Genomic DNA, 19,516 nt, shown 5'->3' with positions numbered 1-19,516 from the left:
GAACCATGTGGCTATTACTTCTTCCAAAGAAATCAAATGAAAATTGTAAAAGAGACCCTAAGAATAGGAAAGATAAATTATTCAAACAAAATAATACCATATAAGGAATACCATATAAAAATTCTTCTGTACTGTTTTTGGATGACTCAAGAAATTAGAAGCTTATTACCTCAGAGAGACAGGTAGATTGCTGTCACTACCTGTTTGCTCTACTGGAAGCTAGAGAGGTGGTTTCCAAAGAGCACATACCTACCACTTGAAAGAGCAAGACACAGCAACTACCTGCTCCAGCCACTGGCACAACCGCAAGCTAAGCCCAATAAACAAAACAGGACTCTGAATAACAACAGAGGCATGGTAATTAGCCTCTGAAGCAACCAGAAGGAAGCTGAATGCACCCAACTGGCCTCCTGCAGTAGCCTTTGAAGTCCACAGAGCACTCTCACATCCCTTATCTCTTTAACCATCTCTGAGAAAGGTGCTAATAACAGGGAAAAAAACTGAAGTTCAGGGAAGCCAGACCATACACTGGGGCTAGAACCCAGATCTCCTGGCACCAAGTCTGTTCTCTCCTCCTTCTACCACCCAGACCTCAGTTCTGGCCACTTCCCATCCTGGATCCCATAGTTGGGTACATACTGGATAGTCAAGAACACTATAGGGGGATGGTGGACTGTAGAAGTCCTGTAGACTTCTATGCCCCAGGCCCCAAGAAGGAGACTGTTCCAACAGCCTCTGAAGGAATTCAGTGTCAGAAAACAGAAGTCTATACTGGAGATGAAAATACTAACTACAAATCAACACTGACAGAGTATTCAGATCATGGTCCAGCCAGAGGTAGACTGTATTTAATAAGTCATTCTGATGAGTAAAGGCTCCAGTTATTTCCTTACCTGGAATCAAAGAAGGTGCCATCCAGAAGCGTGCCATTGTAATGATACCTGAGAAAGTCCCCACTTTGACTTCGCCGCTCACAGTTTTCAGGCACTACCTTGTTTTCAATGGAAATGCCATCCTTGGGGTTATGGAGGTCCAACAACGCAACGTCAAACACCAGAGATGCCTGTCCAGGAATGTCTTTCCCTAGAGGGGAATGGAGGAAGCTGATGAAATCAGGACACAAGATTTAGAAAGTATTTTTTTTTTATTTTATTAAAAAACATTTTTTTAATGTTTATTTATTCTTGAGAGAGAGACAGACAGAGACAGAGTGTGAGTGGGGAAGGGTCAGAGAAAGAGGGAGAAATAGAATCTGAAGCAGGCTCCAGGCTCTGAGCTGTCAGCACAGAGCCTGACACAGGGCTCGAACTCACAAACTGTGAGATCATAACCTGAGCCGAAGTCGGACGCCTAACCGACTGAGCCACCCAGGCGCCCCTAGAAAGTACTTTTAACTACAACTCAATTCCCACTGTGTTGGTGTTACTCATTCCTTAAAGTTTTCAAGCCAAAGGAATAAATGTTCTTCTGCATGTTGGGTGGTCCTCTTGGTGTCCAACTATGTTCTGTCACCATTGTGTTCATGGTGCCCAACCATGGGCTGGCGGGTATATTTGAAGCCTGACTTCTTCAGGAAAAGGAGCAAACCAATATTAATGACATGCGAGACTACTACAACCATATTTTCTATGCTTGTGCTGACAAATCAAGGTGCTATGTGGGTGGTTATGCACCCACATGCAAGCCCAAATGCTTCTGTGGGTCTCTGTTTGCATACAAATGCAAATCACAGACATTTAAAGGTATAAATTCCAAACCCTGGTTCTGCAGAATATGACACAGACTTGTTCTTTGGAACCAACAGCCAATTTTTTGAAGAGGCAACATGCACAATTCAATGTATTAACTACATCTAAAACAAGATATAAATAAAACTAAAGCTAGCTAAGAGGGAAAAAAATGGCACCCACATTGCAAAATACAAATCCTCAAATCGCTTCCACCTCACTTCTGGATCATACTGCTTCTTTTGGATGTTCCCAGCAGTGGGGACTTACTGAGTATCTGCAAAACGATAATCTACACGAAGAGATTATTGGGCACTAACTCTTCCTGCAAAGATCATCAAGCAATAAATAACTCAATCCTGTACTTTGAGATAAAGGAAGTTAACTGACAAAAACCACCTACCTCCATACTCTTACTTGCCATTTGTTATACCTTGCAAAGGTGTAGGCCTGGGCAAGTGAGTAAGACAGTACACTAAGCCTGAGCTCCTTCAGTGGCTCTGGTAGAGCCCACCCCTATTCCTTCCCCTCAGGGAAATCATGAAATCTTCTGAAAGCAGCTGCTGAGTCAGACTCTGGAATGCAAGGTGTGGTCAATCCCTGAAGTGTGTGTATGGGTGTGACAGAATATTAATCTTTTGTACTTTCCTGTATTTTTTAATTTAGTAGAAAAAAGAAAGCTTTAAATGTAACTCCAGAGTTTAAATTTTTCTAGCATTATCATGTACTAATTGCATCTATGTTTTTTTTTTAACAATAACTTTATCAAGATCTAATTTCCATACCATAGAATTCACCTATTTAAAGTCATACCCAGGTAGTTGAGCACAGTATTAAAATACCAAATAATAACTATTTCAATTTTTTTAAATGTTTTCTTTATTTTTGAGAGAGAGAGAGAGAGAGAGAGAGAGAGAGAGAGTGAGTAGAGGGGGGCAGAGAGAGGGGGAGACACAGAATCCAAAGCAGGCTCCAGGCTCCAAGCTGTCAGCACAGAGCCCAATGCGGGACTCGAACTCATGAACTGTGAGATCATTCATGACCAGAGGTGAAGTCAGACGCTTAACTGACTGAACCACACAGGTACCCCTTCGGTATTTATTTAAAATAAATAAATAATACTCCTCAAATTAGGCCAGGCATCTAGTTTTACTATGTATGACATATGCACCTGGATGACGTCAAAAGGATTTGAGAGCACTGGGAAATAAACTCCCCCTGGCTAAGGATGAGACCATTTGAGTAATAAGAATAACAACATGTCTTGGAGACTGGAGAATTTGTATTTACAGATTACAGATGTACAGATGTACAGATTACAATTATAGTTGTTTTCAAATTTTATTTTTCTTTTAGCATGGAATCCCTACCCCTGCTTTTTGAAGAGACTGTCTGCAGATCCCCAGCAATAAAAGTAGAAGTGGACAGGAGAGAAGGCTGAGCCCCATTTCCTTCTCTCTCCTCCTGCTCTGTAGATATACAGAGCCAGGAAACATAGCTTAGAAAACATTATTTTAGGGTTATTATAAGTCAGGTACCACAGTCAGTAAACTCTTAGATGTATCATTTTATCATTTCAATTCTTCGCTACGTATATCTACTTGATTAAAGAGAAGTTTTAATGTTCATTATTTTTTTGAGAGAGAGAGAGAGAGAGAGTACACAAGTAGAAGAATAGGCAGAGAGAGAGGGAAACAGAGAAGTAGGCTCCATGCTGTCAGCACAGAGCCTGATGCAGGGCCCAATCTCACAAACTGTGAGATCATGACCTGAGCCAATATCAGGAGTTGGACACTTAATGGACTGAGCCACCCAGGTGCCCCTATATCTATTTGTTTAAATGCCGGGAGGTTGTCTTTGTTATGTTAGCCTGCCAGGGTGATTAAATATGCCTGAAATTAAAATATGAGTCACTGTGAAATTCCATTTGCCAAACAATAGTCTGTTTTCTCTCTACAAAAAGGACACTAATTCAAATTAATGTTTTTTTTCTAACATGCTTTGCATCTGTCCACCTGGAACTAATGTCACAGGTAAAGCCCACCATGAAAGAACAAATCAGGGGGAAAAATGGCAATTCTGGCATCATATACTAAATTTATACCTTGATATCTACAGTCTTTAGACTTTCTAGTTCATTTGTCATTTCACAGATGGGAAAATGTAGGCTGGAGAGGCTGGTGCCCAAGGTTACAGTTTATGGGGCAGTGGCAGATGCTTAGTTATGAAAAGCCAATGACCATGAATAAGTGGAAGATGCTACAATTCAGTGATGAGACACTAGATGATTTAGACTAGCACTGCCCAACGGAACATTCCACAGTGATGGAAATGCTCTGTACCTGCACTGTCTAGGATAGTAGCCCTCAGCAACATGCAGCTCTTAAGTACATGAAATGTGGCAGTGTAGCTAAAGAGCAGAATCTTAGATTTTATTTAGTTTTAATTTATTTAAAAAAATTTTTTCAACGTTTTTATTTATTTTTGGGACAGAGAGAGACAGAGCCTGAACGGGGGAGGGGCAGAGAGAGAGGGAGACACAGAATCGGAAACAGGCTCCAGGCTCCGAGCCATCAGCCCAGAGCCTGACGCGGGGCTCGAACTCCCGGACTGCGAGATCGTGACCTGGCTGAAGTCGGACGCTTAACCGACTGCGCCACCCAGGCGCCCCAAATTTATTTTAAATGTAAATATAAATAGCCATATGGAGCTAGTGGCTACTATATTGGGCAGTGCAAGTCTAGACCAAAAGGTCTGGCGGGTTTCATGTGGTAAATTGAATTAATCACGGCAATAAAAATAAGGAGAGATGAGAGTAGCTTGAAGAATGAGAAAGACTTACCATCTCCATCTTCTCCATAGGCCAGGAAAGGAGGTATGGTGATGATGCGCTTTTCCCCCACACACATCCCCAACAGCCCTTTATCCATTCCAGGAATCAACCAGCCAATGCCCACATATGTGTCATATGTTTTCATGCGATTATGACTGAAAACCAATGAGAAAGGGGAAAAGTTCCATGCTATGAGGGTGTTTCCAACTCATCCCTCGATAATGTTTTAGATACCCAATTATCAGCTAAATAGTGAACCTATACCCATCTCTGAAGACAGGCATTTTTGGATCTTCACTCCCAAAGACAGCAGCAGTCTTCAAATTGAGAAATCATGTAATTAAACCACAGTGGTCTAATTGGCCTGCTATTCTATCTAACCAAATACACTATAATGACAGGAAAGCCCAAAAGGTTCACTGTTTCTGGCTTAGCACCCTACTCTTGGCAGTTCTCCATAGCTTCACATACATTCAGCCTTCCCCTCTTCCTTCCATGGGAAAACTATAAAAATGGACCAAAAAATGCATCAACCTATTTGGAAATAGGGCTCTTCACTTATTGATGAGCTCTCAAGATACTGTTAATTTAGAGAAACATTGTTCTTACATTTCTGTAAAATATATTAAAGTTTTGATCTGGCTTTATGGAGCATGAAACATTTACCAAAAGCATTAAGGAAAGGGGTTGGTGCTGATGGAAGTTGGGAAGAGTCTGTCTTCTGGTTTCTTGATGGGCATAAAAAACAGGTGAGACAGAAGGAAGTAAGGGGCATTTCACTAATGTTACCTTGAATGGCAGGACTTACCTTGAATCAAACAGTGTCCCATCCAAGAACGTTCCATTGTAGTGGTACCTTACAAAATCAGACACCTGGATGGTCCGAGGGCAACTGGGGGGTGTGAAGTAAGTGTGAATCTGAACTTGATCTTCAGAATTCCAAATATCCATTAGAAGTACATCAAAATGAAGAACTGAATCTGGGGGGATCACACCAGCTAAAAATTAAAGAGAATTCACACTGAGAAGTTGCTGCCTTTCGGGCCAGATGAATAAACACCTAGGATTCAAGGGGGTCGCTGAACAATTCTAAAATGGGCCATGCTCCCTCCCTCTTTCCTCCAAATGAAATAGAAAAGAGAAAAAAATGTTTTCCTCTCAACAAGGGTGACATTCAATATACCAGTGTTAATAACAACTTCTTTTATATTTAGAAGAAATTAACTGAAGATGAAATTTTAGTGCTGTGTGTGTATGTGTTCATTGCTTCTCATTTCCCCCCAATTTAAAGCCTCTGCAGATCCTCTGGTCTGCTTGACTGAACGCCCTTCAAATGTTCTGGTTGTATCTGCAGATACGTTTACAAATATGGAACAAAACTTACAAACTCCTTCACTTCCATAGGCAAGCTTTGGGGGGATCTTCACAAAGCGCCTCTCATTTACACACATCCCAATCAGAGCTTGGTCCATCCCTGCAATCAGTTGTCCTTTTCCCACAAACACGTTGAAAGTAGAGTCTCTGTCATAGCTGAAGACCCAAGAGGTAGAACAAGAAAAAGAAAAGTACAAATTAATCCTTCCCTTAGTGAAGTCATCCAGTGAAAATGTACCCCTGGATAGAGTGAGGTCAATGCAACCCAAAATCAGCCTGTAGAGGAGTTACTGATACAGGAAATGTCTTCACCAATAGTACTTTCAGGGTTGGAGTTTTTTTTATTATTGTGAATACTGCCAGTAAATCCAGTTAGATAAGCAGTGACGTAACTTTCCCTAGAAAAAAAATATATTATTTTTAATATACTATATTATTAAGTCTATTTTGCAAAAGAGCTATCAAGTCTTCCACTAAAAATAGTTTATTCAATTTCTATGTGATTGTTTAAATCTTTTTTTAATGTTTATTTATTTTGAGAGAGACAGAGTCAGAGAGAGAGAGCATAAGTGGAGGAGGGACAGAGAGAGAGAGATACAGAATCCGAAGCAGGTTCCAGGCTCTGAGCTGTCAACACAGAGTCCGATGAGGGGCTCAAACCCACAAACCATGAGATCATGACCTGACCCGAAGTCAGACGCTTAACCGACTGAGCCACCCACTCGCCCCTATGTGATTGTTTAAAAGCAACAACGTAAGATACTAATGCTCCATTACCATATTTATCTGATTTTTCTTTTTTTTTTTTAATGTTTATTTATTTTTGAGACAGAGAGACAGAGCATGAACGGGGGAGGGGAAGAGAGAGAGGCAGACACAGAATCAGAAGCAGGCTCCAGGCTCTGAGCCATCAGCCCAGAGCCCGACTCGGGGCTTGAACTCACAGACCGTGAGATCGTGACCTGAGCTGAAGTCGGACGCTTAACCGACTGAGCCACCCAGGTGCCCCTGATTTTTCTTTTTATCTTTAGGTCTGTAAGTTGGAGAAGTAGCATGATAGCATAAAGGATACTTAAACTCTCTTAACCTATTTCCTCCACCACAAAAATGGGAGTAACAATAATAGTCATCCCAAGATATATATGATATTACAATCGGTAACATGCTCTGAAAACCTAAGAGTTATGCCAATATTACTATAATTGTTACAGGTCATAGAAAGTCTGATACAGTCTTAGAATCACTAATACACGTGTTTTAGAGGCTGATTGGTGATGGCCTTAGGTTGGAAGATAAATAATGGAACCGTGACCAACATCTATGATCTCATCCTCTTTATGTCAAATTCTACAACCATCAAGGGTTTGCCTATTAGGAGACTGTGCTAGGTGCTTTGGGAGATATAAAAAACGTCCAAGGCATGGATTTTGCCTATTACAAAAAAACCAGCAGAGATACCCAGAGAGTTTCAAATACTATGTTGAAGAAAACAACTACAGGGCTTGGTTTATAACAATGAAACACTGGAAATAAGAAGTTTCAAGGGTATGGCACTGATTGCATTTAAGGCAAGGTCGTGCAATAAAACGCTCTGTAGTCATTTAAAAAGATCAGATTTATGTCCATTGGCACAGGAGGACATATACAGTAACAGAAAAGTACAGGCTATAGAGCCACAGCGTAAAAGGATTCCATTTTGAATTGACATACATAGATGTATACGAAATCCACAGGGTGACACATAAAAACATTACCAATGGTACTCTATGAGTAGGCGATTTCAGGTGGCTTAACTTGTTTTCTCTTTAATTCTCTCTTAATTTTCAAAATGATGATGAAAGACACATGTAATAAAATATTAAGAGCTATTAGAATTTACCTCATTGGGATGTGCGCTCTTCATTTGGTAAATTACTGCCACCTTTTCCTCATTTTCCTTAATGAACAACCTGGAGGAGCAGCACAGTCCACTTCCCCACCCATCAGGGCAACTTCCTCAGACCCGCCCTTCTTATGCTTCCTCCTCCTAGTTTTACAACCCATTTTAATAACTTTCCTTTTGCAAGGTCGGTGAACAGAAAGCAAAATTCCAAGTTCAGGTCAGCAAGCCAAAGGACAAAAACACATGGTCAACTGTGTGCCCAAGACAGCTTTACACCTCCACCCTCTACCTCCAGGGACCAACACCCGCCCCCTGGAATGCCAGCTCTTTAATTTCACTTGGCTGGGGCCTTGCCATGCCCTGAACCATCATCCAACTGGTGGGTTTATATTAATAATGGACCAAAACTCGAAGCTTCAAAGACATCCCAGGTACAGAACATGTGCAAACAGCTACAATGCACAGGCTGGAAACTACCTTAGAAATAAGTTTTTCATCCATAGAACCTGAATATGGTTCCCAAATTTAATAAGAGTTTTTAATAAGAATTACTATTTAGAGTGTTTATTATGTGTCAGGTACAGTGGCAAACTAAGCTTTTCCACATACTACCCCATTTAATCATCAGACAACACTTCAAGGTGGGTGCTGATACTCTGGCTCTCTGGAGGGGAAAGAATCTTCCAAGCTCACAAAGTTAGCCAACTGGGGAAAAAAAGCGAGAACACAGGTCTATCCGACCCTTAACCTCCTAGCATGGGGCCAGGCCCTAGATGGTATATAAAAACAGTTGTTTCGGTGCCTGGGTGGCTCAGTCGGTTGAGCATCTGACTTTTGGCTTCAGCTCAGGTCATGATCCCAGGGTCATGAGATTGAGCCCCATGTCGGACTCCACACTGAGCATGGAGTCTGCTTAAGATTCCCTCTCTCTGTCTCTGTCTCTCTCTCCCTCTGCCTCTCTTCTTCACTTGTGCTCTCTCTCTCTCTCTCTCAAATTAAAAAAAATTTTGTTAACTGTTGTTGCCTTGCAGTATTAATTTCTTCATTTGATGACTACCTAAGCAAAGTGCTAAAAACAAAAAAAAAAAATTTACATATGTGAGAAATTAACAATGCAAGACTAGTCTTATCTCCTGCTTAAAACTCTGACCATCTGGAAAAATAAAATCGTTCTGAGTAAATCTGTGCTGATCAGCACAACTGGCACAAATTCACTTGCAGAGTCAAGCCCAGAAGTGGTTATGAAAATTACTTCTGCAAGCTCTGGAATAAGCACTTATATGGCCTGTCCCAGTATCTGACTGATTTACACCTTTTGCAGAAGTCCCAGTTGAGGTCCTGCGGGAAACAAATGATACATCCAAACTAGGCAGTTCCAGGAAAGTTTAATAAAGGGGCTGTGTGCAAAGGAGTGTGCAGAGTGCAGACAACACAAGGGACAATGTAGTACCTTGGGGACAAGTATGGGGGTGCTGTTGTCAGACCTGGGCTTGAAGGATCCAGGTACAGAGAAGGTGATGGTTCAGGGCCACATGACAAGCTTAGCTAGGACCTGTGGTCCAGGGACACAAATGGTGGAGACCTACAGGCAGGGAGCCCAGGGAATAAATATCTCCACCTCACTCTCCTCCCTCTGATCTCCTGCTGATGCTCCACCGACTGAACCCAACCAGAAGCCAGGTGACGAGGGAGTCATTTATATAACCCATAGTATGCACACAGCAAAAAGCCAAGTGGAACAGAAGGACCTAGAAAGGCAAATGGAAATCATCTAGCACGTCCAAAATCCCCCTTTCCTCTCCATCAGCTTATTTTTCTCCTCTGCTCATTCACTGCTATAGACCCTTTGATTGCTATCCCTGACACTTCTTTCTACTTTCCCCGCCCTGAAGGGGGGTGGGGGGCTACAGCATCCTCCAGTGATGGTCTTCAAGTTTACCAGCCCAAGGATCACTAAAACAGGAGACATCACATAAAGCCCATCATAACCAATTCATGAAACTGTCTACACATGCACACACATGACTTGCAGGATATTCCTCAGGATAAGTAACTAACTCTGTGGCTGCATTCCTAAAGCATAAATACTGTGACTCTATTTCTTTTTTTTTTTTTTTGATGTTTATTTATTTTTGAGAGATAGAGCATGAGCAGGGAAGGGGCAGAGAGGGAGACACAGAATCCGAAGCAGGCTCCAGGCTTTGAGCTGTCAGCACAGAGCCCGACATGGGGCTCGAACCCACAAACTGCAAGATCATGACCTGAGCCGAAGTTACCAACTCAGTAACCAACTGAGCCATCCAGGCGCCCCACTGTGGTTCTATTTCTAAATGTAGGTTTCAATCTTCAATGAGGATGGACTTTCTTTTTAATGTTTATTTATTTATTTTGAGAGAAAGAGAAAGTGCAAACAAGGCAGGGGCAGAAAGAGAGGGAGAGAGAATCCCAAGCAAGCCATGCTGTCAGCACAGAGCCCGAGTTGGGGCTTGATCTCATGAACCGTGAGATCATGACCTGAGCCGAAATCAAGACTTGGATGCTTAATCAACTGAGCCACCCATGTGCCCCGAGGATAAACTGTTAAAAGAATATATGTTATGGAATGCCTGGCTGGTTCAGTCAGAAGAGCAGTTGACTCTTGATCTTGTGGTTGTGAGTTTGAGCCCTATGTTGGGTGTAGAAATTACTTAAATAAATATTTTTTTAAATAAATAAGTATTAAAAATAAATAAATAAAAGAACATATATCAAACTGAATGCACTCTCTTCCTAGAGTCCCCAAAGCCTATTCCCTCCCCAAGTTCCTACATTCTTCTTTGTGAAAAAACAAACAAACAAACAAACAAACAAAAACAACTTAGGAAAAGGAGAGGAGACCATTGCTGTCAAGAGCTGGCAACAAAATTTTGGAAGACAGAAAGGGAACAGGTGTAGGATCTGACCTAGTAGGGAAGAAACAGAATCTAGGTGAAACAAAGGGGGATCTGGCCAAGCCTTGTGCATCCCAGAGGAAGCCTAGAGCTAAGTCTGCATCCAAAACTGCTACACCCCACCCTGAGCCCCTTCCCCACTCCTAGCAGCTTTGCAACTACAATTTTAAGCTTTATGGAATTATTTAACTGGTTTTAAAGACTCTGTGCATATGCAAAAGTAATATATGATACTACTTTTTTTTAAGTTTAATTATTTATTTTGAGAGAGACCGAGACAGCATGAGTTGGGGAGGGGCAGAGAGACAGGGAGACAGAGAATCCCAAACAGGCTCTACACTGTCAGCTTGGAGCCTGATGTGGGGCTCGAACTCACGAAACCATGAGATCACGACCTGAGCCGAAACCAAGAGTCAGATGCTTAACCAACTGAGCCACCCAGGCACCCCTATATGATACTACTTTTAAAAATCTGGGGAGCCTGGGGGTGTCTGGGTGCCTCAGTTGGTTAAGCATCCACTTCGGCTCAGCTCATGATGTCACAGTTCGTGGTTCGAGCCCCATATGGGGCTCTACACTGACAGTATTGAGCCTGCTTGGGATTCTCTCCCTCTCTCTCTGCCCCTCCCCCCACCCCACCCTCACCCACTGGCACGCTGTCTCTTTCAAAATAAACTTTTAAATAAATAAATACAAATTAGGGGCACCTGGGTGGCTCGGTCGGTTGAATGTCCGACTTCGGCTCAGGTGATGATCTCATGGTTTGTGGGTTCGAGCCCCACATCAGGCTCTGTGTTGACAGCTCGGGGCCTGGAGCCTGCTTCAGATTCTGTGTCTTCCTCTCTCTCTCTGCCCCTCCCCTGCTTACACGCTGTCTCTCTCTCAAAAATAAACAATAAAAAAATTTTTTTACTAAATAAAAAAAATACAAATTAAATTAATTTTAAAACTATTGACAAAAATTTATATACACTTACACTACTTGTTGCTGAGATTATTTTTATCTCAGATGCAGAAAAAAAGGAAAAATGGCCATTACAAAAGGGAGAGAAAACCGCCCTCAGGTTAGAACTGAGGTCCTGATCAGCTATGACAGGACCAGTCAGCTGGCTCTGTATGCCAATTTTAGATTCAGCGTAGACAAATAAAAGCTGAATACGTTACTTTCCCTCCCATCTTTACTGATGTACAGTTGCCAAATAAAAATTGCATACATTTAAAATGTATGATCGGATGTTTTGATGTATGTATACAATGTGAAATAATCGCCACAATCAAGCTAATTGATATATCCATCACCTCACACAGTTAACATTTTCTTTCTTTCTTTTTTGTGGTGAGAACACTTAAGGTTTACCCTGTAGGTAAATTTCAAGTGTAAATAAAGTATACTTTTAAATTTTAGTATACAATACGGTATTCTTAACTATATTCACAATACTATATATTAGACTGAATTCATTTCTTTGAACATTAAAGACACTACCATATTTTAAGAACTTGTAACTGGAGGGAAGCAAGATAATAAAGAGCCAGCCCACGGGGCATGGGAACCATGTTCTGGGTGCCTCAAAGTTGGTCCAGTCTCAGGCCAACTCAAGACGACTGGCTCATACAGGACCTGTCTGAAGAAGGGCTGTGGTCCTGCCAGAGCCATATGTGAATCGGATTGAAAAATGCATGAAATGCACAAAAGCAGACACCTCCCAGCTGTTAGCCTAGCTCTGGGATGAGCCAGGTAAGACCTTTCCCTGGCTGAGTTCCACCAAGGAGCCTGGGCCCCAGTGTAGACTTGAAAATGCAGGAAGCCACGGGGCACCTCGGTGGCTCAGTCAGTTAAGCGTTCGACTTCAGCTCAGGTCATGATCTTGCAGTTTGTGAGTCTGAGCCCCACATAGGGCTCGGTGCTGACAGCTCAGAGCCTAGAGCCTGATTCAGATTCTGTGTCTCCCCCTCTCTCTGTCCCTCCCATGCTCATGCTCTGTCTCTCTCTGAATCTCAATAATAAACATTAAAAAAAAATTTTTTTTTAAAAAGTGGAGGAAGCCAAGTCTGACTTTTCTGTCTCCCGTCTCTCTCCACACACCATGTGCTTCCCAGACTCTTTGTCCAAGATTATTTCCCCCAAACAACTACCTCTACCAGCTGCTAATGAGCTGTGGCAGTGGGAAAAGGCAAGCCCTTAATGACCTGGCAAACCAGTTCCACTACCAGATGGAAAAATGAAGAACACTGCAATGGAGGAAGAGAGAGATGGTGAGGGACAAGAGAGGAGGGAGTAAGAGTGGAGAAGAGGGAAATGAGAAAGAACACATTCATTCTTACCTTCACAGAGGATCAGACCCTGAAATGTGAGCCGTTGGCCTGGATGATTTTTGGCACGTTAAAATATGATTGAGAAAACCTCTGCAAAGTGAAATCACTGCACTGCTCTTGTGGAGTTTTGTCTTTCAGCAACTGCTGAAGTTAAAATATTAGATCTCTATAAATCTTCTTCTACACAAGTTCTTAGTGAGTAAAATATAGCCAAATTAAATGATCAATATGCATGCACAGTCGCTCACAATGACTCACAAGTGAAAGTTAAAAGCAATGTATCAAATCTTTGCAGCTAAGTAAGCCTGCCAATGACCTCAGGAGATCCTAAGAAGAATTGCCTGGAGGGTAGGCTCTTTTCCTAAAGTCAGGAGAGCCACACTGGGCTAAGACTCCAGCAGCAGCTTCCCTTTCATCACATGGCTTTTCCAGAGGAAGAGCTGCCATACAAATTCACACTTTAGGGGCACCTGGATGGCTCTCTATCTGTTAAGCTTCCCACTCTTGGTTTTGGCTCAGGTCATGATCTCACGCCGACAGCAGGGAGTCTTCTTAGGATTCTCTCTCCTTCTCTCTCTCTCTCTCTCAAAATAAATAAATAAACTTTTTTTTTTTTAATTCAAACTTTTAAAATTTCCCTGCTTGGGGCGCCTGGGTGACTCAGTCAGTTAAGCACATGGCTCTTTTTTAAAATTTGTTTATTTATTTATTTTAGAGAGAGAGAAAGTGCCTGGAGTGGAGTGGGGGCAAGGGGCAGAGGGAAAGAGAGAATTGCAAGCAGGATCCACGCTCAGTGGATGTAGGGTTCGATCCCACGACCCTGGGATCACAACCTGAGCCTAAATCAAGAGTTGGATGCTCAGCTGACTGAGCCACCTAGGTCCCCTGAGCGACCGACTCTTGATTTCGGCTCAGATCACCACCCAGGGTCATGGGATCCAGCCCCATATTGGGCTCCACGCTGAGAGTGGAGCCTGCTTGGGATTCTCTCTCTCTCCCCTCCCCCCTCCCTCTACCCTTCTCCCCAACTCAGGCATGAGAGCGCAGTTCCTCTCTCTCTCTCTGTCTCTCTCTCTCTGGGAAAATAAAAAGCTCCCTGCCTAAGTGAGCCTTGTCATGACCTGACTAGTCTCCCTGTCACTACTTAACTCCTCCAGTACACCTTGACACCATCTGGCATGCTGCCCAGCTCCCTGGCTCTTCTCAGAACCAATCCTGCAGAGAAGGTGAGCCTTAACATCCCTTCACTCAATACCCACCAGCTGTTAACAGCAGGTACTCAATAAATATTTGTTGAGTGAATGGAATGAATAAATGAATGAATGAATATATAAAATTAACCTGATGTCTGTTAATAAGTCTTTGATTTTTTTAGAGCAATAGTTCTCTTTTATTTTTTTTTAATGTTTATTTATTTTTGAGAGACAGAGCATGAGTGGGGGAGGGGCAGAGAGAGAGAGAGAGAGAGAGACAGACAGAATCTGAAGCAGGCTCCAGACTCCTAGCTGTCAGCACAGAGCCCAATGCGGGGCTTGAACTCACGAACCATGAGATCATGACCTGAGCCGAAGTCAGCACTTAACCAACTCAGCCACCCAGGCACCCCTAGAGCAATAGTTCTCAAAGTGTGGTCCTCAGACCAGCAGCAAAAGCATCACCTGTGCACTTAGAAAGGCAAATACATTCTCAGGCCCCACCCAGACCTAGTGATTCAGGAACTGTGTACAATAATCTCTTCAGATGATTGCGATGCATGTACAGTTTGAACACCACTGCGTTAAAGCAGCCCACCCGACAGGACATGTGGTAGACACACGATAATATTTACTGAATATCGGGACCTTGAGTGTCTGCAGACAAGTCTGGAGGCTGTGAGTGAACTGACGAGAGGCTAGCTTTGCCTGCTAACGATAACAGCAACATGGTAAATTTCAGTCTCCAGAAGGAAATCAGAGCAAAGAGACCACCCCCCTCACCTTTATTGCTAGGAATGCTATAGAACTTCTAAAAATGCTGAATCAGGAGTGGCTAACAAGGAGCTCCCAAGAGCTGGAAAGTGAGAGCAGGAGCCCCCTAAAAAGTGTAGCTGGGAAGCCGCTGTCGACTTCGATGTGGAGCTGCAGCCACAGGAACATATTAACAGGCCCACGGAGGCTCCAAAATAAAATGAAACCATGCCCGAGCCAGTGGCCCAGAGGAAGAAAGCTCTGTGGAAACAGAGGCCCTTTGTGACTTACGACTCTGGTCAGGGTGACAGCCATTTTCTTCTGAGCAAAACCTCCAAATCAGTAGCCAGAACCCAAAACACCTTAGATTTCTCCTTCCCTAAGCTCGTTGGGCAGGAATAGCAAAGTTGTGCCTTAATACTTCATAAATTCCCAAAGGAATGGACTCCCTGGAGAAAAACTCACACTAATGAAACACCTACTATGCATCCTGCCCTTTCCACTCCACTGTCCACACAGCAGCCACAGAAAAGTCTGACCCCTCACCCCCATGACTAAAACTCTTAAGTGGCTTTCCATTGTCCTAGACAAAGTCCAAATTCAATAGCCAAGCAAAAAAGATCTCTCAAAGCTGGGCCCAGCCTTCCTCCCCAGACTCCTCTGGCCTTTTCTTTTCCCTCTCGGTCATTCCCCCACTGCCACTCCAAGCTGAGGCCACTGTGAACAGCTTTCACGTCCCCCTACACAACACTCCCACCGCCAGACCTCCGCATAGGCTCTTCCCTCCATCAGCCACACCCTCTCTTTCCACAGCCCTCACCCCTCAGCTCAGCCCCGGTCAATTTTAATCATCCTCAGGTCTTATCTTTGCAATCCTGGAACTCCATCCCAACCACTCTCTCTCTCTCCATCCCCACACAACATACAGTTAAGCTTTCTGTGTGTTTTTCACAGCTCCTTGCCTTTTTTTCATTATATATATGCATAGACTACGGGCCATAGACTATATATACTGCCATAGACATTACACTGCCTAGGTTCAAAACCTCACTCTACCACTTACTAGCCAGATCCCTTGAGCAAATTACTTGAACTTTCTGAGCCTCAGTTTCTTCGTTTGTTGTTGAATTACCTACTTCACTGTTTGTGAGGTTAAATGAATTCATTTGACATTAAATGAATTCATATATCAAAAGGTATGTGGTAAGAACTGTGTGAACTCTACACGAGAAACAAAAGCGTATGCTATTATCCCTTCTGTACATATCACACTGTGTAATGGCCTGGACCATAAGCTGTAGGGACAGGGAAGGACACCTTCTTCAGGGGCAGACACTGCATATTGGTTGAAGGGATGGTAGTGCCTCTTTCCAATGTCTTCCATTGTCCCACACTGCCTCACAGTGGCTGCCAAGCTAGAGGGTAGAAAGTATCAGCTTGTTCTAGTAGGAATTATTAATTATCATCAGCACAAGCAGGAAATTCTTCCTCCATTTCTTTTTTTAAGTTTTATTTATTTATTTTGAGAGAGAGCGAGAGAGAGCAGAGGAGGAGCAGAGAGAAGGAGAGAGAGAGAATCCCAAGCAGGCTCTGCACTGTCAGCGCAGAGCCCAATGCAGGGCTCAATCTCAGGAACCATGAGCTCATGACCTGAGCTGAAATCAAGAGTCGGACGCTTAACTGACTAAGCCACCCAGGTGCCCCTTCTTCATTTTCTAAATAAAAACGCAAATGAAAGAAGACATACAAAGGACCAATAAACACATGAAAAGATGCTCAGCATCATTAGCCACTAGGGAAATGTGAACCAAAACCACGATGAGATACCACTTCACACCCCCTAGGAGAGCTAGAATAAAAAAGATAGACAATTACAGTTGTTGAGGAGAATGTGGACAACTAGGACCACTCATCCATTGCCAGGAGTGTAAAATAGTGAAACCACATTGGAAAACAGTATGGCAGTTCATCAAAAAGTTAAACACAGTTACTACAGTACCCAGCAATTCCAGTCCTAGGTATATATCCAAAAGAAAGAAAACCATATAGGCACACCAAACCCTGTTCACAAATGTTCATTAGCCAAAAAGTGTAAGCAATACAAATTACCCTTAACTAATGAATGGATAGGGGTGCCTAGATGGCTCAGTCCGTTAACTGTCCGACTTCAGCTCAGGTCATGATCTCGTGGTTGGTGAGTTTGAGCCCTGCATCGGGCTGTCTGCTATCAGCACAGAGCCTGCTTTGGATCCTCTGTCTCCCTCTGTCTCTACACTTCCCCTGCTAATTCTACCTCTCCCACTCTCTCTCGAAATAAATAAATAAACTTAAAAAAAAACCCTAATGGATGGATAAACAAAACGTGGAACCTCCGTAGAGTGGAATATTATACAACCATAAAAAAGAAATGGAGTACTGGTACATGCCACAACATGGATGAACCCTGAAGATATTACACTAAGTGAAAAAGCCAGATATAAATCACCACAAATTATATGATTCCACGTAGATACAGAAAGTACATTAGTGGTTACCTAGGGCTGGAGGGGAGGGGAGTGACTGCTAATGAGTCCAGTATTTCTTTTCTAGAGTGATGAAAACGTTCTAGCTATCTAATGATAGCTGTGATGGTTGCACAACCCTGTGAATACACTAAAAACCACCAAATTGTATGCTTTAAATGGGTGGATTGTATGGTATGTGAATTATAGCTCAGTAAAGCTGTTAAAAATAAAAAGAAGCAACTGAAACAATAGTAAACATGACTATTTCTAAGCATTTGCTATGTGCCATTTGCATACTAAACACCTTTTGTAAATGCACTCATTGTCTGGACTCATTGTCTTGACTCAAAGTCAAGAAAGGTAAGAGTATTTTTTTAAGATAACTTCTGGAATGAGCCTAGCACAGCCAAGGGCACACAGCAAATGCTCAACGAACAGTTCTCTTTGTCTCCTCTGGTGATTCACTGAGAGAAGTGCAGGCACAGACCTGGGTTTGGAACAATGTCTTGGGGAGGAGAGCTGACTGTAGCTGGAGGAAGAGACCTCTTAACCCTAAAGCTCAACTGGAGAGAAGCTGGGGGCAGGTATTGTGATCCCGGGGCAGAGTTTGAGGGAAGGAATCGTGGGCATGGTCCAGGGCCCCAGAGCAAAGCTGAGCGACCTGCTCCGGACTACCCCACACTCAGTGGCGGAGAAGGAAGGACAGTGGTAGCTTTATGCACAGACCCTGGCCTTGGACTGTCACTTGGTTTTCAGTTGGACTCCACTTAAGTTTCTTAGCCTCAGTGGCCTCAAGTAACCTCACTGGCAAAATAGTGGTAGCTACCTAAGAGAACTGTTGTTAAGAATTAAATGGGTTCATGATACGCAAAGCACTTAGGATTACCCTGGCACACAGTGTAATATAATAGCTCCATATATGTAACGACTGCTATCGTCAGCTCATCATCATCATCATCAACTGCGAGAGACGTCGTCTGACTCAAGGGGCCTGCGGAAAGGCCAGTAAAGGGAGGTGGCAAGCAGACATCAACATTTACTCCTGGGGGGAGGGGGGTCTACTTGCAGGGTGGCCATTTTACATAGATTTCGCGTTGTGTGAATGCGCTGGGAGGACGGGAACTGTTCCAACCCCTCTGTGCCAGGACCTATCCAAGGCTCCGGTCCCGGACGGGCGGGCGGGCGAGGCGAGCTTTAAGGCGGGTAGACTTACCCCGCGGTGGACAGATTTAGGGTCGCGGGGCATTTGGGTAGGAGGAGGGAGAGGGAGGAGCGCGGGGCTCGCTGGGCGGAGCTGGGGGAGGTCCGTCGGGAGGGAAAGGCCTGTCCGGAGAGAAGGAAACGGGAGAGTGGGCGCTGCAGCCTCGGAGGCCCGGCCGGGCGTCCAGGGCGCGGTACCTGGAGTCGAACTTCTGGCCGTCGGGGAATGTCCCCACGTAGTGGTAGCGCACGAAGTCGCCACTGCGCACGGTGCGCGGGCACTCGTCCGGCACAAAGCGCCGCTCGATCTGCAGCTCCGTGTCGAGGCCCAGGCCCGCCACGGGCGCCGCCTGCCCGGTCACCCAGAGCAGGAGCAGCAGGAGCGGCGGCGGCGGAGGCCTCCAGCCCCGGGCTCTGAATGCCATCAGGGGTGGCGAGGGGCGGGCGCGGGGCGCAGCGTGGAGCCGGCGAGGGAGTGCGGAGCTCCGGCAGCGCGGGTCCGGGCTGGGCGCGCCGCGGCGTTTGCAAACGTGGAAAAGACTCCCGGCCCTCCCCGGGCGGCAGCCGCCACCCCCCTCTCCCACCCCCCGCCCCCCGGCCACATCCGAGCGAGGGGAGGAGCCGCAGCCGCGCGCCTTAGCTGGTGTGCTGCGCCCCGCGCTGCCCGGGTCTGGTCTGGCCCTGCCTTGCCCTGCCCCGCCCCACCTTGCCCTGCCCTGCGAACTGGCCCGCCCTGGGAAGAGCCTGGCAACTTCAGAGGGAACCTGTCCCCGAGGGAGAAACCGTGAACTTCTCGGGACGGGG

The 19,516-nt window shown here is 44.4% G+C and overlaps 1 protein-coding gene across 1 annotated transcript in view; it reads right to left on the bottom strand.

Moving 5' to 3' along the window:
* The window catches only part of FKBP9 (FKBP prolyl isomerase 9), a 42,262-nt gene extending 22,995 nt beyond the window's left edge, over positions 1-19,267 (bottom strand). Inside the window, exons 1-5 of the mRNA XM_019825670.3 lie at positions 18,911-19,267; positions 5,945-6,090; positions 5,369-5,558; positions 4,570-4,715; positions 894-1,083 (exon numbers count right to left, since the gene is read on the bottom strand). Of these exons, the coding sequence (XP_019681229.2) occupies positions 894-1,083; positions 4,570-4,715; positions 5,369-5,558; positions 5,945-6,090; positions 18,911-19,137 (899 nt within the window). The 5' untranslated portion in view covers positions 19,138-19,267. The remainder of the gene's footprint in view (positions 1-893; positions 1,084-4,569; positions 4,716-5,368; positions 5,559-5,944; positions 6,091-18,910) is intronic.
* Between the last annotated feature and the right edge of the window lie 249 nt (positions 19,268-19,516).

This window comes from Felis catus, chromosome A2 (genome assembly GCF_018350175.1).
Source record: "Felis catus isolate Fca126 chromosome A2, F.catus_Fca126_mat1.0, whole genome shotgun sequence".
Taxonomy (NCBI): domain Eukaryota; kingdom Metazoa; phylum Chordata; class Mammalia; order Carnivora; family Felidae; genus Felis; species Felis catus.
The sequence above is the reverse complement of the archived record's forward strand: the minus strand, read 5'-3'. Positions and strand labels throughout refer to the sequence as shown.